This window comes from Brachyistius frenatus, unplaced genomic scaffold (genome assembly GCF_029030835.1).
Source record: "Brachyistius frenatus isolate BFR_SWC_R1_liver_20210118 unplaced genomic scaffold, ASM2903083v1 Contig_26, whole genome shotgun sequence".
Classification (NCBI taxonomy): Eukaryota; Metazoa; Chordata; class Actinopteri; family Embiotocidae; genus Brachyistius; species Brachyistius frenatus.
In genome coordinates, this window is record NW_027210625.1 from 1,871,703 (window position 1) to 1,896,928 (window position 25,226).

Here is a 25,226-nt window from a genome sequence, read left to right on the forward strand (position 1 = left end):
CTGATCTTAAATCACCAAAGACATGACCCAGAGAAGAAGTGTACATTTTAGAAGATGGTTTTTGCAAGTGTAGGTCCAGGCAAGCTTTACCAGGCTTCTCTAACAATGCATCCTTTATTTGTTGTATTATCAGATAATAATCATGTTACTGCAAGGACAAAGCTCTTGTTTAGTTTCTCCTAATTTGAGGAAATTATCTGCACATTGTCTCAATGAAATCAAGTTGAATGGCTACATCTGTTACGGAGGAAAAACATATTTTCTTTGCAAGGTCACTGCTGGGCTTCCAGTCATGTTATTTAAACAGCCCAAATTAAAAATCTGATTTGATGTCACTGGTTTTAATGTTGGATTTTATTTCGATGTAACTGCTTGCAATGGAGGATTTACCGCCATTTTGCATGCAGTTTGCTGGCACTTACATAATTATTTCTTCCAGGTTGGTGATATCATCATCACAAATTCAGTTTCATTCCTTTGTTGCTTGTGTTGGTCTGTATGCGAAGCATTAATGCCTTTTCCTGTGTCAGTGGGCACTATGAAGCTGCAGCCACTCTGCCATGGTTAGAAAATGCTTGTAGTTACGGTGCTAATTAGGATTTTTTTTTTTTGCCATTATGATTTCTGACAAGTTCAACACAAGCAGCTTGAAGTTTTTGCATCGGTTTGTATGCTAGCTGCAGGTGTGGAGAGTAAAACCAATAGTGAGAGCTGTCCTCAGTGCTGCTCCTCACCAGCCTGAAGCCTTGTTGGTTTCTTCTCCTAGCAGCTAGTTAATTGCCTTCACCTGCCAACCCAGGTGTAAACTATTCTGTGATTAGGAGGCTGGAAAGAAACCAGCAGCATGAGATCTATTGGTACTGTACAATAAGAGCAAGACATATAGGGGATTTCCAGTAGAGAAAAAAAATATTACACCCCTCACGTATTAAATATTGGTTTATTTGGGCTTCTGCAAGAGGAGCAAATATAGTTTTACCTCTGAATTTATGTGCAAATGTCAAAGTAAAACTTCAGAAGCTTAACTCAGAAGGTGACTGTTAAATTATCTCTCACTGTGATGGCGTTTTTGGATGCAGAATCAACCACAAAATGCCATCAAGGCCCATTAATGTGCACTGTGACCTTTCTCAGCAGGTACAATCACAATACATTTGTAAAGAGGACAGAATCAAAAGAAGGAAGATGTGCCCAAAGGTGAGACAGATGTGAGTCAACATCTGACATGAAATGACGAGCGGGTTTGTGCAGGTGCGGGGGTTACGCCTACATTAAGCACGGGTGTTGAATGCAGATTAGACTTGTTTAATTTTAATTCAACACCCACACACCGCAGTTCACACCTTCACTCTTTTTATGTCAGTTTATTGTCAGCCATATAAATTGTCCTTCAATGTCTTGGGGAAACGAAAGAATGCATGAGGTGATGGGGATCGGGGTTTAGCAGCAGATATGTGTGACAGTAAAGAACAGTCTTCAGGTCCTGGCTGCCTCCGCTAGCCTCCCTCTATGTCTCCTGCTGGTCAAAAACAAGAGGAAAGAAAGAAGAACGGCTGTGCTATCGCTGATTGGATTTGATTTTGGAGGAACACAATTTCCAGCGGATCGAACCTTCCCGGTGCAGGTCTCCGTACCACCTGCGGGTGCAGCCAAAATGATGGCAGCACACATAACTGAGGCTGCAGGCAGACGTCTCAGTGAGAGCTTCCCACTTGAAATCATGAGGGGCCAAATCGGCAATTGGTTCTGCATCACATGTCAGTAATGGGATGTCTAAACTCCAATTGAGTAGACCTGCTCGCTACAGGAGCTTAGTGAAAGAGCCTTTTATTGCGACTTGAGCAAGACATATTTTCTCCTTTCCCCCCGCTGTCATGTATTTTTCTTCCTTTACCTTGATGTTTTTGAATTGGACAAATGGTAAATTTGAATGTATGCTAAACGTTTCTTTTGAGATCAAACAGTTTTTTCAATACTATTCATGATTAATATCCTTTCCTGCACAGCCAATGTATTTACATTCAGTAATTTTAAGTAATACTAATTTTTAGTAGGTTTTAATACTCACTGCTTACCAACACACAAATTATTTATGGGAAGTGATGTCATGTCAGAAGGGACAGAGCTGTATTAAGAACAGCATTGATATCAATACATTTAAAACGTTTTTATTTTTTTTATTTTTTGTTTATCCGTACTGATGATAGCAAAATATCTTGTGTCTGCTGTAGGCAACATATTTTAAGTCTGGTTACCGTCAAATTTGGAGCTTACTTTTCGTTGTTGCTGATAGAATTGTGTTATACATATATACTCGTATTTGTGAATCACAAATGCAAGACACATTACCCACACCGCGCCCATGATGTCACATGGATGTATTCTGATTTAATTTACAATGAGGAGGACGGTGAAAAAACATGCAAATGAAAGAAGTTTATTGTCTCAGACTATGTGTCACCCTGGCTGTCATCACTGTGTGAATAATTTGATTACAGGCCAATGTGGGAAGGAGCGGTGGCAGTTTCTTGCTTTCTATTTCGGGCTCTGACTCCTGTATCGTGCTGGTTAGCAATGCTATCAGTCTGATGGTAACAGCATGGCAGCGCACATTCCTGAGGTTGATATTTATCTGTACACTGATATAGTTTTGGTTATGCAGCAGCCCTATTTCAAATTGCATGTCAACTGAAATATTCCTTTTCCCTCACAATGTAATCGCGCTGCTCCACACTTGAAGAGCTGCTGTGCATGCTGACTTCTTGTACACGGGTCCCAGGAATCTCCCTAACTTCACTGATGTGTCACCTTGGCACAAGCTCTCACATTATTTTCCTGCAGCAAAATCTTTCTCCATCATGTAGACAGAGGATGGGAATTGGGTGGGGGGGGGGGTAGTGAGTAAGCAGGAGAGAAATAAAAGAAGAGAAAATTTAGTTTGGGAAGGGAAAAAAAAGAAAAAATGGAAGGACAGAGGAAATCTGTTTAGAGCAAAAGTGGGAGAAGTCAAGTGAGAAGAAAGACAAAGAGAGTTGTACAGGAGAGACAGAAATAGAGAGAGACAAAACTGAAAGCAATACAAGGAAAGACGCGTGGGAGAAAGAGAGACTCGAAGGAAGGAGAGGATAGAAGGAGAAGGGGGCGGGAGGCGCCGTTAGCAGGGCTGTCAGGTGCTGTCAGGATGATGAATGGGAGGCCAGCACGGGCTGTGAGGGCTCTGATGGGAGCCGCTGAGCTTTACATCACTCTCCTGAGTGTTTGTGAAAGGTTATTAAAGGCGCTTAAATCACAGGGCTCTGACACAGGCCCGCTACCAGCCACCAAACTTCCCCAAACTAAAGCCAATGACGGTGTCTCCCGAGCCACAACAAAAGGAAAGTGGCCGCACAGGTACGGACGAGCACAGCGAGGGGTGAGGAGGTGATGACACTCAGATAGATTGTCTTTCTCCCAAGAATAATGTGGGGTAAATGGGTTCAACAGCACTCATCCATCATTGTAGTTGGTTCACAGCTTATGAATAAGTTTATTGTCAAAATTAATATCAATTTAGGCTTAGCAGGAAAGTATAATAATGCTTGCTCCAACACAGAAATGTTTAATCTCCCTTTGCAGTCTTTGCAATTAATTATTTGGTTGTAAAATCACAGCAAATCATTTCTGAATGAATTTAGTTTTTACAGCCTCATGTCCTTACAAAGTTGTATTTTCTTGGAGTGTTGCAGCAAATCTTTTCACTGACTTTAAGAAGAGAATACTTAAATACATACAGAGATGGCTTGGTAAGATATTTTCCAAGTGATTCTGTTCCCTCATACAGTATGAAAAAAAAAAGAAGCTCAATTGCCCCTGGGGATTCAGTATTTCACAATATTTGGGCTGAAGAGGATTTAACTGTAGGTGCCTAAATACTTTTGGTATAAATTTTGAGTTGTAACAGGTAAGTTGGAGCTAATTTCAACCACAATATACTGGTACAATATTTTGTATATGTTTTTAATCTCCGTGTTTAAAATCGTAAGTAACAATAGCAGGTGGAATAGAAAATATTAATATTAAACCATATTTTCAAACAGTTGAGCAACAAAAGTAAAGTATCATAAATAGGTTTGAGTAAATATGTTTAGGTCCTTTACATCACTGCTTGCCTGGATAAATTTGACATGACAGGACATGATTCACGGGTGTTTTGAACTCTTGACCTCACATCTTGGGTTGAGTCTCAGCCAGCACTACAGGCTAGCCCCCCTCCACCCTCTCAAACGTAGCCTACCGCATCCAATTAAATGACAGACAGGTTTGAGGATGAGACAAACACAGCAGCTTTGCTTGTTGTGTTTTGTCTCTCACATGTCAGCTAATGGAGTTGTGCTTGCAGCTTGGTTGCACAGCGCCGCGTCGAAACTTCCCGTTCGATGCTCTGCTTCTCCGCTGGGACTCAAAATCAGAAAATCTCTTTTTCAAGCGAGTCTCGCTTCCAGTTCGAGTGCGATTTCTGAACTTTGCTTTAAGCAGAGACTCTGCCTCATACAATGACACAACACATGATTGAAATTCTCTTTTTGTTTGTGATGGTGGGGTCAGCGATCCAACCTTGTAGCTTAGAGGCACTCAGTCTTCCACAATCGTTTCTCTATAGGACATTGAGCAGAGGTGTCTACTTGCTGAATCACTGTGAACTTTTGTACTCGCCACATCACCTCAGTGACTAACACGCAGCCAAATTTGATCCAATGTAGGCATTTTTACACATGCAGTGTTTCTCAGAAGGAGGCAGCCTTCGCACAACAACAACATTTGATTATTGACTGGTGCAGTGAGCACAGTCCACCTTTAACCAACAGATTCTCAATAATTATTCTAATCTGTGGGTGTAAATGCATTACAGATAGTTTATTTTTAATCTTGTGTTAAATTCCGAGATGACATCAGAGGCCATGAATCACAGCACAAACAAATTCAGATTTTTTTTTTTTTCTCCACACCTCTCATAAACCAGTGTTTTTAAAGCCGTGTTGAGCCAGATGTTTTTGTTGTTCAGAATATGGATTTTTGTGTCAGGGTTTGTGGTGGGGTTGGACCCGTGTAAAGCGAGGAGAGTGTGGCTGTCCCGTAGAGCTGACCAGTGCAGCCTGGAGGCCATTTCATGGTCTCTTATCCTCATTTGTCATTCAGCAGCGTTAAATACTCGTAGGCAAATACCCGCTGAGACGTGAGGGCGAGGCGATCGAAAGTAATTAGGCAGCTTTTTCTATGAAAATCTGCTAACAATTCCAATGCCAGAAAAGAAAAGCTTTGACTGCAAACAACTCTAGCAGTAGAAGAGAAAACCTAGGAACTTGGTGACTGCGTTCATGCCTCAAAAACTATTTCGAAGGTGAAGTTGACTTTGCAACTCAACAGAAGTCGCTCTGACCATCTGAAAATCTCCTTGCGGAAGTCTGTGACCCACAGAAGTGGGAACAATTCGGTCTATTATTCCACATGCCTCTGCTGAAAGGGAAGAAAAATTGTGCATCCTCGGTCCTAGGAAGCGTTTCATTGAGGGCAAGTGCGATTTTTACTATTTAAAGCTGCCTACCTGGGAGCTGCCTGGCTTCTTATCACTTTAAAGTGCCTCCACTGGGCTGCATTAAATGAGGAACTTGATTTATTCTAGAACAATCAACCACTGCATTATCTTCTTAAAATGGTGAATTGAGGCATGTAAATCAATAAAATCCCTTTTTATATAAAAGGATTTATATAAGAAAGAAATATACAAAATTTTAACATCGAGCAGCAAATTCAAAGACGTGAATATCGCATGAAAAGTGAGGTTATAACAACCAATGAAATGCTTGAGAGGAATCACCAGCATGCCTGTAAAGCAGCATTTAATGAGCAAAACCGACTAGCTGTGAACAACGAGCCTTTTTAATACTCACACTGAGCCTGTCTCCTGCTTTGCCATCCAGCGATGACTCTTTATGCAACAAGTTGTACTGGGAAATCCTCCTGCTGTCTCTGTCCAGGTGCGAGAACACATCGTGTTGGTAGTAGTCCATGATTGACAAGGATTTCTCAACACTTCCTCTCTTCAGTGTCTCCTCATTCTGCTCCACTGTAGACGGAGGAATTTGATTTAAGGAAGGGAAACAGTGCACTTTGACTAAAGTGGTTCTTACTTCTACAAGTGAAGGAAATTTCATAAATCCAACCAGACCTGAATTACTCTTCTTAGGTCTGTTGATCAGGGTCCTTTGTGGCGAGCTCAAAGTGCTTCCGGTTACCTCGAGTTCGGTCTCGGTGTCGCTGCTGCTGCCCGAGTACGTGCACACTCGCAAGGCTCTTTCCTGTTTAGAGGCAAAGAGGCAGACTCACTTTAAATCACAGACATGAGGAGTTTTCAAAGAGACAGATGATTACAGAGAAGAAAGACTGTGCTGACAGGTCATCATTGTAAATGAGAATTGGTTCTCAATTGATTTTACCTGGTTAAATAAAGGTCATATATAAAGACTAAAGAAAGCGACCAGAAATCCAGTAAAAATTTAAAAAAAAAAAATTACACAGCTTTGTGAGAAATTCAATGTGGCGATGTTTTTTTTTTCTCGATCTAGTTGTTGACTCATAGTAGTGGCATTAAATTAAAGTTTTAATACTTTTTCCAGACTTAGAATTAGAGGTTGATTTCAGTCTTATGGGAACATTGAGAAAAAATTGTGTAACATTTGGGACAATCTATTTGTATTTCTTGAATTCTTTTAACATTTGAAGACCCATAAATATTGGAGTATTAGATATTTATATTTCATACTGTGATGTTTACGACTTACACTGGGGATATCATGGTCCTTGGTTTTCATCTTCCTCTCTGTTTCTTTGTCGTTGTCCTCAGTGGAGTCTGAGATGTTGCTGTGTGGGGCACAAAGACTCAACCTCTTTGTCCTGATTGCATCTGTAAGTCCAAAGAGAGAGTGAGTCAGGAGGTGCACAATAAATAACAGAGCGACCTCATGTAAGACATATAGACAGTGGGAAGAGGAATTCTTGAGACATCTTTCCTTCAGCTGACAGACTGATGAAACACAGGATGAGCACGTCTCACATCCATTCAACAAAACCCCATCCAATTGGCTACACATCCAATTTTCTGCATATATGAATGGAGCGACACAATATCTAATCTATCAAACATTAATGGTGTCCACCCTGTGATTGTTCTATCCGTGTCTCCCGGCAGCCCATATAACGCAGCTCTCAGCTGTCATCCACGATGACTGCCTTATTATCATTCTACCTACCGCTGTCTCGGGCAGACGCCACTTTAATTGTCTCACATTCAGACATCTCTCTTTCATGCTGAAAAGATTCAGCTGCATTACAATGACTCTTCATCTAAAAAAAAAAATCAACATCAAGATCATCAAATCTTTTCACCTTCCTCCTCTCGCCTATTAGGAAGCAAACAATGTGACAGACGCTGCTTCTTTTCAGGCATCCTTTGATTAATTTTTTTTATTCTACATGATGATAGAGAGGTAAAACATACGATAGAGATGCACAGCATACTTGTAGGCGCGTCTAATCAACTTTCTCTACAGGGAGGACTCAACAGGAGCTGCTCTCTATCTGCACAGACAGTTGGGACTCAAATTCCTGCCTCTGCAGAGCCACTGCAGCACTGAGGTGAAATACATGCAGCCTGTAAGCATAAATCTCTGGGTGGGATCACTCATCTTGGTGTGTTATTGTAGAATTAATCAGCCATCTGATTGCATCCTACCCACCACCATTCTGTCGTGCATCCCGGCCAGCGCCAACACAGAAGGTGCTATATGATCTATGGCTGTGTTGACATGCTTATCTAATTGCATTTGTAAGTTTTCCTCGGGGCACGCTGAGCATATGGGTTTCGACAACCTCAGCTGAGTATCGGTTGTCAGTGTTGATGCATTAGCCTCTGAATTAGCTGAACAAACAAGGTTCCTCTTTTAATCAGCGACTAACTACTTCCTCTTCTGCTTGTCTGGAAGCCTTAGGTGCTCCGGAGGAAAAAGCGTGGACATAAACTACAATGACAGTCAATATTTTTCGTACCTTCCGAAAGCTGTCCAAGGCTTTCAAGGCTTGGCTTTTTGCCGTCCAGAATGCTAACAGTAGCTTTTACAGACGTGCATTTCAATTTATTCTCCTCTTTGGCCTTGATTGACAAAAAAACAATTAGAAAACAAAAGCATTGTTCTTCCTTGTCATGCGGTGCCACAACCAGCTGGCGATGATCTTCAAGATAATTTAGTGAAAAAAACTGGCTGTTCAGGATGACAGTACAAAGCACTGATGAATATCAAGATAGAGTGCGAGTCTCTGATGATCTTTGAAGAACCCAAAGACTATTGTTGCTGTGAACATGAAGACGGTCTTGGCTTACCTGAGGATGCTAATTTGGGCAGGCGGCTCTGGGTGTCCTGGGTGTCGCTGCTGCAGGCCACAGTGGGGTCGGACAAGGAGTGACCCATGGTGGTAGGAGCATGCGGGCAGGTTTTTGGAAGGGAAGGCACTTTCACATCAGGTTGTGAGGGATCAGGGTGAGAAGAGGGAGGCTCCCGATTGAGCTCGGAGGAGCCGGCGGTCACCCCATCGGGGCTGGATTCAGATTTAGGGATGTGGCGACCGCTGGCCCGGGTGACGGAGTCAGGGAGAGGAAAGGTGCCAATGCCGCTGTCCAGGGTTCTCATCTGACAGCCGGAGCCTAGAGGAACAGGGAGAGGACTGTGATGTCTGGGAGAAGCAGGAAACAACAACAAAGGAAAAGGAGGGCTTGAATTTACATGCAGCGGAAGGGGTTGTGAGTGAACAGGGAATCTGTAGCAGGTTCAGCAACACAAGGCGAGTAGGACAGGAGAGAAAATAAATTCAGTTAACAGCTGATGGAAACTCCGCTCCGATCTTCCTATCAGACACTCTTGTTAAAAAACATTTGTAGTAATCCCAGAAGTGGCAGACGCACAATACTAATACAGAACACAAGAAAGCACCTGCTGCCAGCAATTCAGAACTACACATTTGAGCTGCAACCCGAGGACATGTTCCACGGGTTTGTCAGAGAGCATGCTGCGTTATAATCAGGAGAAATGACAGCGAGTAGAACAGATGGATGTCGTTTAGAAGCCACAGTTTGCAGAGCCTTGAGTCAGGCAGGAACAGATGGACGGCCGTTCAGCGTAGCCATTCTGCCCAGGTCCTTGTAACTGTGAACACTAATAATGAACAGTCACATCGGCTGCGCTAATTATTTGTGCTCTGCAGCTTTTTGCTGAGTTGGAATTTGTAGAAGTTAAAAAGTCTCATAATCTATCATCTTTCTAACGTTTTTTGTTGTTGTTTTTGTGCGGAGGTTGCAAATCGACTCTGTTAAATCATTCTGCATCTTCCTCTGTTGGCCTTGAAGTTGAAGAATCCTCTGTAGCCATCAGCTCTGTCTCTCAAAATATGGGTAAGTAAAAGCTCTCAAAGCATGTTTTTTTGTTTTCTATTTTGCAGAAACGGGTCGATATTGACAGGCTCTGCTTCTCAACTATAGAGCCTGATCTTGGTGGGATGGTGGGGTACGAATCAGCTTACTCGTGGGCATTCCTTTCTCTGAATAAAACTTTTCTCTCACTTCTGTTGTGCATTACAGTTAACTTTAAAAAGCATTTGCAAGTTGGGTAAAAGGTCTTAGTTTCAGAACCAGTTTGCCGTTAAAAACATGTATACTTCGGTCAGAAGATAAAACTATTGATCTATTTTTTCTTTGGACGGCTCACTGGTTTGTTTCTGGGAGCCACTAGAGTGCCTCACTAACATCTGCTTTCTTCTGAATCTCAAAGCACTGTCAGCATATGCACAAACGAGGTGATTTAAGGAAGTTATTAAGAAAAAAAGATGAGTGCTTGTTGTCAATGTTCTTGTTTATGTGTACTTTTAGTTTGTATTTGACTAATTTCTGACATTCAACAACCTTCTGCACCTACAGAACCTGTGAAAATGTGAGTTTGGCTGTACAGATGCTCCATGTTCATCGGACAGATGGCCTGTTACTTGTACACACGTCTGCTGGGAGGAACTTGAAGGACAGCTATGTGTACTGGAATAAAAAAAATCAAACAGAAATCCTGATTGCGTGTTGTCATACACACAAATAACGCACGCAGGGATGTTTAATTGCGCGTGTGTGAAAAGAGAAAGGCGGAGAGAGCCACAGATTACACAGCTGTATAATTGAATGCCAAGCCTGGCAGTTCCAAATGCTCTCCAACCAAACTATAACAAGGTCCACAGTAATGCTACCCAGAGGCAACAACAACTGGACATAATCTAGTTTTTCATGAGCTCCCTATCACTTCTGTATCCAAGCTGCAAGGTTTGAGGGGAAAGAGCTGGTTTGTTGATACCTCCTCTGTGTGAAATTGGCTTCATACAATGAAGAGGTGTCAAAGGGAAAAGAGAGAGTCATCACTAACCAGCACAACCTAAGCTAGGAGGCATTTCAGTGCCAACAATCAGATGAAAATGTAATAGCAACTGACCCAAAAATAGTAAAGACACACTTTCACAATAGAGACTAGTATCCTGGGTAATTTAGAGTGAAGATCCAGCAACACAGCTGCAAAATGTAGAAATAATGAAATTGTTTTTTTTCATTTGCTTCAAAGGTAAGCTTTTTTTTGTCTATCATTTTGTTGCTGCTTACTTGTTAAAAATCCCCAAATTGCAGTTTTTTTTTTCTTCCAAACATAGTAATGTTCTGAACAATAGAAACATCAGCACCAAGTGAAGTAATTGCTGAATCATTGCTATTGATCAACAAAGCCATCAAAGCCCTGCAGACATATTAGGGTCATTTTGTGCTCTGGGCCACTGGAAATGTTATTTATTGTCCCTTTACGAGCAAAAAAAAAACTGCCTCAGAGGAAGTTCTTCTAATATACAATAACTGACCAGCGTGGAGTGAACTTCAAAGCCCACATTTATTACTTGAGCATGGATTTTCCTCAAGCTGCTTGCATCATAAACTGGCGGGATGTAAACTATTCGTATGACTGATGTGCTTACCTGGCATTAAGCCTGGGATTGCTGCACTTTGGAGAGACGTGACATTAAAGCAGCGCCGAGGAGCAATGAGCAGCTGAAGCCTTTATGAAATATTTAATTCATACTGCCTACAAGTGCTTAGTCGGCAGAATATAAAGAAGGCAGTCTGTTAATCAGAATACAGAAACAATTAACCATCTTATTGTAGATGCCACGGCTCTGACCCATCACAAGCTCCTTTTCACACTGTTTCTATCTGAAAACAAAAACACATTCAGATACATCACATACCAAGGGAACCAGTTTTCTTGGAGAAAAGACATTTTTAAAATTTAATTTTGATGAACAGAGATTCGTTTTTATGGGTTTCATCAATACCTGTAGGGAGATTTTAAATTACATTCTTTGCTTCTTGTCTTCTGTATTATCTTTCTGCAAATAAATCAGTAAATTAAATACCCATGACTCTTGGCTATTATATCCAGGATGATATGATATTAATGCCAGGCCAATATGAGTAAAACTTTGAAAACCTTGCTTTAGAAAATCTAATTTATTGAAGCAAAACTATAAAATAGCACCTGAACTCGAGATGGTGGCCCCATAGTTATAAATAAAGAAGTGGATTGAGCTAATCTCAAATTTGTATGACAATAAATATGTCATTATGACCTTTGAGAAGGATCACTTAGACAATTTCACAAAAACCCCAGAGTGACAAACAGGCTGCACTCCACATCCAGTACACAGCTGCTCCACCCTCCTCCTCCCTCATGCTGAATTACAATCTACAATGTAAGCTTGTTGCACTGCAATAATAACAATCATCATCCATTCTCGCAATTGTTTGATGCATCTATTTTTTCACTTCCTCAGCTGCCCAGGCATTGTAAAATATCACCCGGCTGCACATCAATCACCTGAATAGATTGTCAACATGTTGTTTGCAGCCCTGTTATTTCCCCACAGTAATGGCGAGGTAGAATCAGTTGGCGAAGGAATTGAGTTGTCAATCACACTAGGGAATCACAACTGCACAACTTGTTAATGCTCTGTTGCACTGGTTGATTCGTGATGGTTAGTGACAGCTTTTCATAAGCTAAATGAAAAACTGTAGAGGGTGAGGTGAGCTCTGGCAGATATGAAACCCGGTGGGTTGGAACACAAAGCAACATAAACTTTTGGCACCGTGAAGGTAACGTCAAATTAGGTCAAAAGGAATATGAACACAAAATAGGATATGAACACAATTCAATTTTCATGGGATTTACTTTAATAGTATATTTAAATGAAATGGCTTAATTTTATTCAAATCCGTGATTGCATTTAAGTATTATTAGCTCAAAATCATAGCGATGTTCTAGTCCCCTGAGGCGGTTTTGGCACATAATTATTCAACGAAGCTTTACCTTTGGTGAAACATCCTTTCATTTATTAGCTTACCTATCATGTGGTCTTGACAAGCTGTGTCTGGGATCTGTCCCTCCTCATTTTCAGCCCGCAGGTTGATCTTCTGAGTTATTATCAGGGTCTAGAATACAAACAAACAGTGCATGCTCGTGATACAATTTCAAAAGCAGGTAAAATATGAATAATGCATAAGATATAATATAATATAATATAATATAATATAATATAATATAATATAATATAATATAATATAATATGTGTAGGAAAGTGTCTTGTAGAAGCCAAACGCACCTTTGTTTGTGTCAGGTGTAACATTATTAAAATCAATTTAAAAAGCTTTCTTTGAAGTAATTTGCAAAGAAATGTGAGAATACAAAGATCAGTAAAAGTACCTACAGATTCATGTCTGTTCCGACTTCTCAGATGAATAGATGAGCTCCAGGCATTATGAAATGTGTTTAAAGTTTTGCTCAAAGAAGTCAGGTAATTTTCACTCGCCTGTCTTACTTTAATTGGGTTATTTTAAAGAAGCAGTGGTTTTGGGGGTGGTGTAAGAGGAGCTTGTAGGTCATAAAGTGTAGCTCTTTTGTTGTATTTCTGCGAGGAGAAGATAGAAAGAAAGCTCGGAGGATGGTATTAAATGGCCCCTTTGTCAAATGGAGAGCCTGTGATAAGGGGCTCCTCCATGTTATCGAAATTCCACATCATCTGGATTAAATTTCCTACATTATGCAGTGAAACTGTCATTCTCCTCCTCAGTTCAGACTGCTCCTTTTACTTCCTTTTATTACTGCTGTCTCGCTTTTTTTTTCAGGCAAGCACTTAGCCTCTCCATCATTTTTCAGTGTTTTGATTAACACAAAGTAAAGAATAAGCCCACAAGGTCATAATTTGAGCATTTTGCTTACAAAGTGCACCAATATGATTTAAAGAACCAAACCACTGTGAGAATTTAAGTCTGTATTACATGCAGGGCCTGATTGCTGTCTCTGTGTGAGATATACTTTAAAAACCTTCAGCCTTGTGGAAACACCACCGGCCTGGGTTGATGATAAGAAAGTAGATGAATTGCAGGCTGAGTCAGAGCACAATGTGAATCAATAGCGAGCCTTTAGGGGATATGAAAGCTGAAGAGGTGGCGGGGTTGTTGGATGTGTTTGTGAACATTCAGTACAAGTGTGAAAACCTGTGGGAATTTGCATGCATGTGTGTGCACAAACACCACTGTAATGAAGCCAGTGGAGGTCTATTGCATGTTTGCCCACTTACAGCAGCATCTGGACAGATCTCCATATTTCCCTTCATTTCGCTGTGTTTCCTGGGTGTGGAGATCCCAGGCGGCGATGCAGTCACAGAGTTGCCCTTCACGGCAGTCCTGTGAGAAAATACGATTTTATCTGTTTTTTCATGTCTGTGTACGCCCTTTTATCAACTCGCCAGGTAGAAAGCGAGCCTGCTGATAAATTGCATTGACCCGCTTTTTCCCGTTGTGAGCGCGCAAGCAAACCTGTGTACACACACACGCAAACATACACACAGAAATGTCATCAAATGTTTAACAACCTCCGTGAAGTGGTCCCTCACAAGTTGAAAGTTGAGAAAAATCGTTCAGCTCGGATTTGAAGTAGAAAATCAATGATGTGAAAAACATGACATGTGGAGATTTCTCGGGGTAAACATACTTTACCTTGAGTGTGCGACAAAGTGCTTAGTCCAAGAACTGTTTGGAGGATTCTCAAACAGGCAGCTGCTGTTTATGCTGTTTATTTTCCAGATTTATCTGAACACTCGAGTTTAAAGCGGGGACAGCTTATTTTCTAATTAAATACAGCCACCAATTTGTTTTTAAAAGTGCTGATTTACTTGATAGAAAGACAGCTCAGCGACAAGAAGTAATCAGCGAAGCATCCGATCAATTAAGAAAAATTCATACTTGATTGTCTTGTTGACAAAGATGTTTCTTTACCCACCTGCCAAGAAGCTCTTTCACGAACTGGTCTTTGCCGATGAAGGCTGTCGTAGACTGGATCTGAGTGGCGATCTGTCCCATCTGATTGTTGCAGTGGTCCATGATGGAGCTCAGCTTGTTGTTCATCTCTGACAGATTCTGCACCTCCTGACTGTCTCTCTGCTGGTTGTCATTTTTCTTCTTGTCCTTCTTCTTGTCAGACTTCATCTGTTTCCCTCCGAGCACCGATCCGATCTTCAGCTCTTTCTTCTCCTCTTTCCCTTTGGGGGAGTCGGCCTTTTTACCACTCAGAGCTGGAAGTTTGCTCTTGCGGAGCCCGAACCAATTTGCCAGAGAGGGACCCGTCTTCTGTTTGGCCTCGTTGGCAGCTACCTTCTCCTGTTCTTGACATTTCTGCAGATTTTTTTCAATTCCCATCATGACTTTCTCCTCAATAGTGCAGGCTGCTGGGCTATTTTTTTTCTCCTCCACATCTGGGGCTTTGTTGGGCGAGTCCATCTGAGGTTTGACTTCCCTGCTAAAGTCTGGCTCATTTGGAATGGTTGCTGTGCCCTCTGTCTCTGTCGCTGCGTTTTCCAAGCTGTAGACATAAGAGGATGGAGGCTGAAACTGGGGATGAGAGGCAACTTTCGCTGGTTTACGGATGTTGTTCAAACCAATCCTATCACTGATGGGTAAGCTGCGAGCCTCTTTTTGAGAAGGTGAGGTGACTGCCTCCCCCTTCACTGTGCCCTGCGACACCTCACCTTTGGAGCCTGATTTAGAGGCTCTCTCAGGAAGGATGCTGTGACTATTTGACCCTGTCATGCCTCCATAGTGGCTAAGCCTAGACCTAGGGGAGTGGACAGGGCTTTCAGCTAAGCCAACACTCGGTGCCTCCAAGGAGCTCTGTCTTGACAGGGAGTTCCCCCTTTCACCTGAGTTGGTGATGATCTGAGTCCTGATTTTTCCCGGTCCATCTAGAACATTGATGTTGGGTTTCTCGATGTAGTTGGTGCTGAAACTCTGGCTGCGGGCTTTGGCCCCATTCATCCCCAAGGCCGGTTTTAGATGAGCTTTGGTTGTAACAGATATGGATCTACCGAAAAGCTGACTACTCCGTTTGCCCTTATCGCAAACATCTCCCTCCTCGGGCAACACGGGAGCCTGTAATTCCTCTTCAAGCAGCCTACACTGGACTTCACCTTTCCCCTCTGTAACAGACATCTTGAGTGGTGAATCAATGCTGTACACTGAATGTGAGCTGTCACACTGGGTAGAAGCATTTGAAGTCACTGTTTCCTTGGAGACCAAGTTGATATGATCTTTCTCTTGTTTGCCTGGTACACAGGGACTATTTTTATGGCTAGGGGGAGACTTTAAAAATGCTTTAAACCCCATTGGGATGCGAGTCTTTCCAGTTTTTTCCACTGGGTTAGGGGACATAATAACTAAACTGGGTGGGCTGACCACAGCGTTGCCATTTTGTTGCTCTGTTTGACCTTGAGGGGTGTCCTGAAGCGATATAGGCAAACTAATAGAGGTCTTCTGCACTGCCTGATGGATATTTTCTTGAGTGGATCCTCTCTTACTTGCAAATGAGTTCTGAAGTGAGGACCCTCTGAGGGCACTGTAGGGAGGAGGGACATTCTTTGAGCTTTTAGGTGCATTTTCGGGTTCTCGAGCACACCCTGAGTTCACAGAAGGGAGGTAGTCTTTCGTGGTCATCCGCTTGGAAGTGCCTTTAGTAGGTGTCTGAGTCATGGCAGGGGACTTTTGAAGGTGCTGACTGGTTTTGTCAACCAGTTTCTGAGGTGCAAGTGCAGTCCCGTAGCCTGCATCCAAGTCTAAACAGTCTTTATCCTTGATGGGTAGCGTACTTTGCATATTTGGTAGAAGTGAGGTGTGGTAACTTGGGGGAGGGCCCCTCACAGTGGTTGGTGTGGATGGTTGAGCCACCCCTGTTTTATGTGCTTGAGGCGACCCTTCATAATTTGGTCTGATCAGTAAGGAGGTGGTGCGGCCCGGGGGAGGGGGAGGAGAAGGGGACCTGAGTTTATTTTTGCTGGTTTCACAGTGTTTGTCTCTGGTTGGCTGTTCACCATTGTCAGCGTACTCCAGGTGCCTCCGTGAGAGGTGAGGGGAACTGGACAGGGAACCTTTACTCCATTCGGCCCTGCTGGGCAGCTTGGAGTTTACCCCCTTTGGGCTCTGCGAGCAGCTTCCTGGTGTCTTGATGAATCTTGACAATCTAACTGTAGGAGAGGAGTGGGATTTCTCCTGACCAGAGGGTCCTGAGTTACCACTGTTACTTGGTTCAGTGGAAGAGCCCTTAGATAATCTCAGTGGAGATCCTGCAGGTTTGTTACGACCAGGAAGCTTTGAGCCACCGGACTTGGGACCAGCAGAATCATTCAAGGGAGGGATGGAGTGACCTTTGTTAACCCGGTTGCTTGGTGGTTTGATGAGTTTCCTTTGTGGAGTCAACTGCATTGACAGCCTCTCTGCACTTCCTTCCCTGCTATTACTTGCTTTGCTAGTCCTAATCTGATACTCAGAGGGCTTCTCTGGAGATTCAAGAACAGTGTAGTTTCTTGCATTTGCAGACTTTTGCCTTGTTGGTCTCTCTTGGGGCACAAGCTCTGTATAATCAGCAACTCCTTTGCTGCGACAAAGTTCAATAGGCTCTCCTTCTGCATCAAATATCGCCAATATACTCTCCTCAGACTGGGTGCACTGGGTTCCTTTGGGCTCCTTAATTAGGCTGAAAGGTCTGGGCCTCCCATCTGCAGACTGGGTGCGTCCCTGGTCTCTTCGCAAGCACTGTTGTGGTAGCAGCTTGGCGACATCCCTTGACAGCCTCTTGGAGTCCCTCTCTGCCTGCTCTGGTGTCTGGTTAAAGGACATGTGCATGTCACTGGACTCCAAATTCAGTTCCTCTGGATTATCCACATCACGGAGGTGATTGGGCCCCTCTGGGTTAGGAGGGTTGAAACGCAGCTTGGATGGTTTACTAAAAGCTGATTTCCGCCCTCCTTCAGGGAGAAAACTGTTAATGAAACTCATCAGCTTCTCAGGACGCTCTTTTGAGTCATAGCCAGAGGGTTGTTTTGCAGCTACAGGACCTGAGGTAACGTCACCTCCATCTCCACTTTCCTGTGTCCCCTCCCAGCTACACAAACTGTCTGAGACGCTGTGGGAGAGCCTCTTACAGTGAAACCAGCTGTCCTTGGTGGGGATGTTATCTCTACAACTGGAATGAGCCAGTTCATCATCTGCATCATCAGAATCATAAGAGAAGTGCTTTCCCCGTGCAGCTGAAGTTCTGCCCACATGGGTCGGCTTGGACACCCCTTTACTGCTACTCTTGATCCCCAGGGAGTAGATGCCCTCGTTGGAGTTCATGCAGTCTTTGGAGGCTGATTTGGAGACCTTGGATGAAAAAGAGGAGCTCCTGTGTTTTCTCCTCTGGAGCTTTCGCAGTCCCTCCAGTATGTGGCTCTCCTTACGCCTCGTGGGCGGCTGCTCCTCCGGAGGGGCACAGATATTACTCGGGGCCGATGAACCCAAACTCAGCCTCTTTTCCCAGGTCAGAGATGACTACAGGGCAAAGAAAAAGAGGGGTCAGTCTCTTGTGTACATGTTTTAAAAATAATAGTAAGTGGTTGAGTGGAAACTTCAGATTTCCAGTCACATTTTGTACGCAAAAGAACTGGCAAAAAAAACAACCCGATCATATCATCATTAATATCCTTATAAAGGCTACAACCATGTAAATAATTCTATATTGCTGACAAACCTTGAGACTTTCAATAGTACCCCTAACAGGTATCTTGATGAGTACTATTTGTTACTGTGACTGATGTCAGGGTTTATAAAGAAAGCGATGTTTACCATTTTCCCGCAGGAGCGTCCATCATTCCAGGTGTACGAGCCGCTGGAGAATTCACTGCATGCACTTGACAGGGACAGTTCACTACTGCTACAGCTGCTGCGTGGGTATACAGGTGCTGGCACTGTCAGACTCAGCTGGCTCAGACACTTAGCCACAGGGAGACCTGCCTTTCCATTCAACTGAACCTCCTGTGAGACGGAGAAAAGAGACATAACATCATAGTGGAAAATCTTATATGGCATCAATTATACTGTTTTCTGAAGTGGGGAAAACTGTTGTTGTTTCCTAAATATAACCTAAAAGTGTATAGCTGTTTTCAATTTCATAAGATTTTCCTGTGACGATACATCAAGAGTATTTGGAATGTAAGCTGTAGGGCAGTGTTGCACATCTAATTGCTATGTTGCTGTTAATGTTTGTGATGAAAGATATTTAAGAAACACCTGACAGACCAATCACATATTCTGGAAAAGTCCACTAAATTTCTAAGGCACTGCACTTTGCAAGCTCAAAAAATATCAATCAAATTTTCATGTGCAATCACCGCAACATATGCAGATGTTCTTCCAATTAGCATCTCGCTGACGATGAATGTGGAGCTACAAGATATACATTCATGTTACAGTTTTTATTTCACTAATATTATGTAAGCGTCACTTCCATGTATCACTTGACAACCTATTTAAGAATACGTAGCACTTGCACATTTGGATATGGCCATTATTATTTCATTACTTTGCCTTCTGCTCCGATAACACGCATTAGAGTTTATCAGGTGGCATTCTCAGAGGGGTAAAAGGGTAAAAGAATGAAGCAAACTCTTTTTTTTTTTTTTTTTTTTTGTCCTCAATGCATAATACATAAGATGACTAATGTACCACAGTGTCCTATGGAGTCATTTTTACTGACGACGAATCTCAATCGATGGTTTACTGGTAATATGACAAGGATTTATTCCTCTTAGTGCCAAGTGATACTGCCATCAAAGACGGGGTCATGGCTTCAGATTGTTCGGGCTGTATTTTAATATCTTGCAATGATTTCTTGAAGAGGGCGAGGCTGCGGTTATGTGACAGCGTTTGGCTGAATTATTGGGTTGAACAGAAAAATACACTGACTTTCTGCATGCTTCCCATTATGCTCACATTAGAGGGAGAGTCTGTGTTCCTGGAAAGTAGGAAAGCCTTGCTCCTCTCCGGCTCCAGAAGCAAATCCGCCGCAGACAGATCCATGATCCGAGAGTGGAGTTTCTGAAAGTCAAAAGGAAGGACACGCTACAGTGAGTTATGAGTTTGGAGATATCAAGAAATTAAAATGACCCGTGCTGTAAGATGTGAGATGACACAACAACAGACTGGTATGGTGACTTTTATCAATACTTTGTACTGTACACTGCAGAGTCTTTTTTTGTTGCATCTCCACAAAACGCTGTGCATTCAAATTATGATGGAATTAATGTCTGAACTATTGAAAGAACTCGCAGCAAATCTAGTGAATGATAAATGCACTCGAAATATATACACAAAAAAAATATTTGAATTTATTTTCCAAATTATCTCAGCGATACTGTAGACCGAGGCAGAGTAATATTTGACCCATCAGATTCCCTCCACTGGAACACACTGAGCTCTGATTCATACTTCTCCTTCGAAGTCATTAATGTCATCAGCCGGAAAAAACTAATGTGAAAAGGAAATAATTGCATCAGGGAGTAAGGGATTCCTTTGATTTGCTTTTTTTTTTTTTTTTTTATTCTCATACTGGTCTGCCGTTTCCTCTGTTACTCAACACGTGTGCTAAAGAGGGAAGGATACAAAACCAAATATATTTCCACATATTAATTTCAGAACTTAATTACACTGGATTCCCTGTGCTCAAATTAACTTAAACTGGAAATATACAGGGACGAAACACTTGATGTTATGCAGCCTTTCCTGCCAAGGGTAAACCTAATGCCCACTCCGGGAGTATATGTATAGACACATGAATGCACCTTTGTTCTCTGGTATATTTCAGTCTTTTTTTTATTCAGTTTCGACCATTAAAGTAAAAGGCAATTCTCATTCTGTGCACCTGCAGAAGAGAAATATCTATCAAGTAAATTGCATGTTATAAAAGCAAAAGTCACCTTCAGCAAATGGAAACGGAGCTTTGAAAATCAACTGCTCAAATTTTCCTTCAATGCCATAAACATTTTAAAGCAAAACGGGTCGATTTATCTTCAAATGTATTTCTTTTACATGAAGCTCTTGGCTGACTGGTTCTACTGACTTTTTGTGTGTTGTGAAAAACCTCTTCTGAACAAGTTTGTGGAAAAAAAGGCTCCTAATGATACCAAACTTTACTTCTACTTTTGTCTCTTCAGAACAAACAACCTGTATGTCTTTGCCTCCAGCCGGAATGGAACCATCCTACATTTTTCTCTCCAACCTTCAGCAAAACATCTAAAAGAAAAGCTTCTTTTTGTATTAGTGTGAGCTTGTGAATAAGCTTCCGCAGAGACTGAATTTTTGCCATCATTGACTAGGTACCATGGAAACAGATCGATACTCACTTTAAGTGCCTTTTATGCACAGAGATAAGAAAAGTAAAAGGACAGTATTTTTCACTATTTTTAGGATTTATTAAAACATCAAGCTCTGGATAGATGCACCAGGTTCATTATAATTTGGTCGAGTTTGACGTTTGATCTGTTTTGACAAACAAGCGGCAGCAAGGATTTCTGGCTCCATTTTTCTTTCGCCTTTTCAGGTCAAAACTGAGCCATTAAAATGTTTTTGAACTACCACAACAATTTTCAGGTCTATAAATACCCGGGTTTATTCTGTTCAGAGACAAGACAGAGCATTCTTTGAAAATTAAACTCGACATTAAGGGGGACTAGTATGATTTTTGGAAAGGTTGGACTCAAAGCGCTTCTTATCCCAGTTGAAAGGTAATGAAATTGGTGCAGCTCTCATGCCGCATCACGTGGCCTCCCTGCTGTCCACACAGGATGGGAGTGGCTGACGTATCACGGGAGGCTCTGATCTTATCTTAGGGTGCTGGATTTCACCTCCTCAGCATCCTCATCAAGGATTCAGTCAATAGTGTCACAGGGTCACGGGGGAAGATAGTTGAAGGAAACGGTAGATGACAAGGCCGACTGTACGCTTCTTGATCTTTTTGAGGTTCAAGGCCGAGCTCAAAGTCAAAAGTGTTAATTGTAAAAATCCCATTAATGCAGGCAAGATTGTGATATATCATGCAAATATTGGCCTTTTATTATCTATTAGCTAATGTCTGGAATTATTGCATTCGTCTGGGAGCTAACGGAGAAGTTTTGTGACACTGAAAAAGCTTCCTGCTTTTGTTCTTTGTTGCTTTTGCCTTAACAGTGGTCATTTTTCAAGATAATGAATATCAGCCCAGAATAGCAGCAAAAGGCAGCTTCCAAACAAATACACGTCAGTATTAGCACCCAGTATCAAAAAGCAAATCGGTTGAACTGCCCTGCCGCACACCCACACATCTACAGCTGCACAGCAGCAACACAACAGAGACCTGTATGCACATTAATTCACATACACACCCACTCGTAAACATGATGCTCACCTGCATGACCTGAGCTACATGACTGGCTCGTCACTAAGGCTTTTCCTAAGCTCCAGCTACACACAGCCTACCTACGAACACCATAAAATGAAACAAATGCTCAGCTGTGGTATGAAATGAATAGGTTCAGATACATGGAGCTCTTATAAAAGCATTCAATATCCAAAAAGTGATTTTAAACAGTGATTTCAAACTTCTTTTGCACAGAAACTTTTCCGCAGCACATGTTGGACGACACAACCTGCAAAAGTGCACGAGCAGTAATGAGGCTATGGTGTTCATGCTCTGTCCTTGGGGCTCTGAGGTGGCTGGAAAAACCAAGCATTTCTCCCTGTAATGGGTGACTCAATTGCCTATCATATTTGATGAGCTGCATAGTTGCTGGTACTGCAAACCTTCGCTTGCAAATAGTGCCCGTTTTTTCCCCCAACGTTTTTAATGAAAAGCAGTGCAGCTGACATCAGTGAAGGTGCACATGTGGTGCACTTACTACCAAAAGCATTATGGTTCGTTATCAGAGGAACTCAAGATGCCCACAGGGAACCAGGGGATGTTTAATTACTGATAAGCAAAAGGTCCGGAGCTAGATGGGAAACTGTACACTCACATGGGTGATTAAGCCTCCCTTTGCTTGAGGCTGCAGGAGAGAAAAGAAATGAAAACTTACCCTCGTTTTCATATCTTCATTAGAAATTCTGCTCAAATGGTTGATGAAGTTCAATACAAAAAGTAGGCCTAGTTGTCATGACAAATCTGACAAATACCGACAAAAAGTCTTTGCTCATTTTCCTTCGCAGTAAATTTACACAGAGAACATGTTTCCAGGGTTTAGTGCTGTGCTAAGCTAATCGGCAGCTGGTCGTAGCTTCACATTGAACATAAAAAGTACGAGAGTATGAGTGTTGATTCTGTCATCTAACTCTCCGGGGAAAAAAAGCAAATAAATGTAAAGCAAGATGGATAAATAGATTGATTGATCAGCTCTCCCACACCTGACTGGAGAATTCATAACAAATGCACAGAACATCCGGAGCAGCGTGATCTCATTATGATTAATGCTTTCATTGAATCACACGGCTGATGTCGAGAATTTCGTTATTAAATATTGAGTAGGCGGGCAAATAATATTGCAGTGGAAGAACCTACACATTCAAATGCTGCGTCAAATGTTGGTGATGTGTCAAAATGTGGACGCACACAGACCCGGATCTGACACAAATTTACCATCTTTACTCACACACTCATCTGTACCATGCACACATCACATGATTTATCTATTTTTGACCTGTCTTACGCACACACATTACCAACTGATATATAAACTAAGCCTTCCATTCGCTTCTTTTCATCTAAATCATGTCGGAAGGAGAAAAATAACAGTCTCGGCTGAATGCCAATACGATACAACTATCATATTTCCGAGTGCCTTAATTCACATCTTCAGCTAGATTGCTCCTCTTGGTCCCGGCAGTGGTATCATCAATAACCGTCCTCAAGCCTTTGATATTGCAGTTTCACTTAACAATGTTCCTGCCTGTCTAATAACGGCACTGGAAGGAGCTAGACACTGACAAGGAGCTTTACAACACACACACAGCCATATTATTTGTCTTTCCTCTTTCTTTTCTTTACTCCATTTACTCCCTGTCTGCCTCTTCCTATTTTGCCATTAGATTTTCACTTCTACCTCCTGGTCGTCTCGGCGCCCAAGCCTTTCTGCTATCTCATCCCTCTCCATTTTCACCCTCCTGTCCTTCTTTTCTTTCTCTTGTCATCCTCATCTATTTCTCTTTTGTTGTGTGTGGTGGTCTGACAGCTCCTCTTCCCTCTCCTTTCTTTTGGCAGCTCGCCATTTTCATATTGACAGCGAAGAGCCTTGCGGCAATTTGCACAATTATGTGAAATCCTACTTTCCAAAGTGACCTCATTGCCCTGCGATACCGTATCACTGCTGACAATAGATGGGTAACGCATCCAGTGGAAGGTCCGTCTTTGTTGTTTGCAGGGATGTGAAGTACAGAAGTTGTCTCTTCATGGAGCAGATTATAGTTTTAGTGCTGCAAATATTTCAGAGCTGTATTGGGGGCATAAAGTTGCTGCATATTGTATTTTAATGTGGAGGATGGTGTTAGTTGTCCGGGGGGACACCAGGGCAGACACTTTTAAGCTTTTCTTCCTAGTTTTAAGCCGATTCTGATGCACCAGGGAGTCCTCAGTGCATGTGTGAACCCTTAACTTGAGACCATTAAATAAAAGAACATTAAAACTGCACATGTGAAACCATAATTTGAGCCATGTGATAAATAAAAAAAAAAAAACCAAAACGAGTACAAGAGTTCTGTGCTTTAAGGCCTATTCTTGCTTCATCTTCGCTTCATAGGGGAAAAGCAGACTGAAAACGGCTTCTGATGAGGGAAAAGGATTGATAAAGAGGAAAGATTACTTAGAATCTTTTTTTCAGCTTCTGTCTCCGTTTCAGACCCCGCAGCAGTTCACTATCAACCAGAATAAAACACAACTTCAAATGCGTAAAAATAAGCGCTGAGTTTCGTTGACTGGAGGAGCTGTTTAGAAAATGACTTCAGTGCACGGGAGACAAGCAGGGTTACTGTGACAATCACAGAACATCTGTCGGGCCTCGCACAGTCATCATCTTGTATGTCTAGTGGTGCTATTTAGCTAAGAGCACATTCCAGTGGCGTTCATACAAGTTCTTTGTTCATCTAGGTTTTCCATTCAGTTGGCTGGTACTCTGTGTCAATAAACGGTTATTTTTAATATGTGGTTGGGAGAAGTGGAAGAAAGTTGGTCGCAGGTCAGAGTCAGTGGAAGACATTATCACGCTAGCATGAATACTGTGAGACAGCAGAAAGGTGCTGTAGCCAATACCAAAAAAGTTATCAGGGTTTTAATAACTCTTCTTAAAACCCTCGCTGCATAAACAGGCATCATATCATAAATCATAACAGGCATCAGGGTGGGTTCCTGAGAGAGAAGCATACCTGGAGAAGAAGGTCCGAGGCAGGTTTGATCCTCTGCTGGAACAAAATACCCAGCGCCCGATTCTGCTGCTCCAAGTCAAAAACTCTCGTTCGCAGTTTCAGACATTCCTCTCGAAGATCCTGATCGAGAAGCAGCACAGAAAGTGTATCAAAAAAAATGCTGTCTAGTGTCTGTAAGTTCAAACTCAGGCAGAAAGATGTTCAGATATCCGTCAACATTAATAATCATCTATCAGCGATCTAACAATGAAAGATGCAAGTTAGTTAGTGATGTTGATTGTGATCAGAGACGAGCAGCACAATGGTTCCCATGGAAATA

The 25,226-nt window shown here is 42.2% G+C and overlaps 1 protein-coding gene across 4 annotated transcripts in view; it reads right to left on the reverse strand.

Annotated features, from left to right (window-relative positions):
- LOC138620743 (nck-associated protein 5-like) overlaps window positions 1–25,226 on the reverse strand; it is a 103,014-nt gene that overhangs the window by 3,502 nt on the left and 74,286 nt on the right. For all 4 annotated transcript variants that reach the window (XM_069698188.1, XM_069698187.1, XM_069698189.1 and 1 more), the window contains 10 exons: window positions 24,908–25,027; window positions 19,457–19,561; window positions 18,311–18,499; window positions 14,439–18,016; window positions 13,738–13,843; window positions 12,502–12,589; window positions 8,414–8,734; window positions 6,819–6,940; window positions 6,206–6,335; window positions 5,928–6,103 (listed from right to left, as the gene is read on the reverse strand). In XM_069698188.1, the coding sequence (XP_069554289.1) occupies window positions 5,928–6,103; window positions 6,206–6,335; window positions 6,819–6,940; window positions 8,414–8,734; window positions 12,502–12,589; window positions 13,738–13,843; window positions 14,439–18,016; window positions 18,311–18,499; window positions 19,457–19,561; window positions 24,908–25,027 (4,935 nt within the window). The remainder of the gene's footprint in view (window positions 1–5,927; window positions 6,104–6,205; window positions 6,336–6,818; window positions 6,941–8,413; window positions 8,735–12,501; window positions 12,590–13,737; window positions 13,844–14,438; window positions 18,017–18,310; window positions 18,500–19,456; window positions 19,562–24,907; window positions 25,028–25,226) is intronic.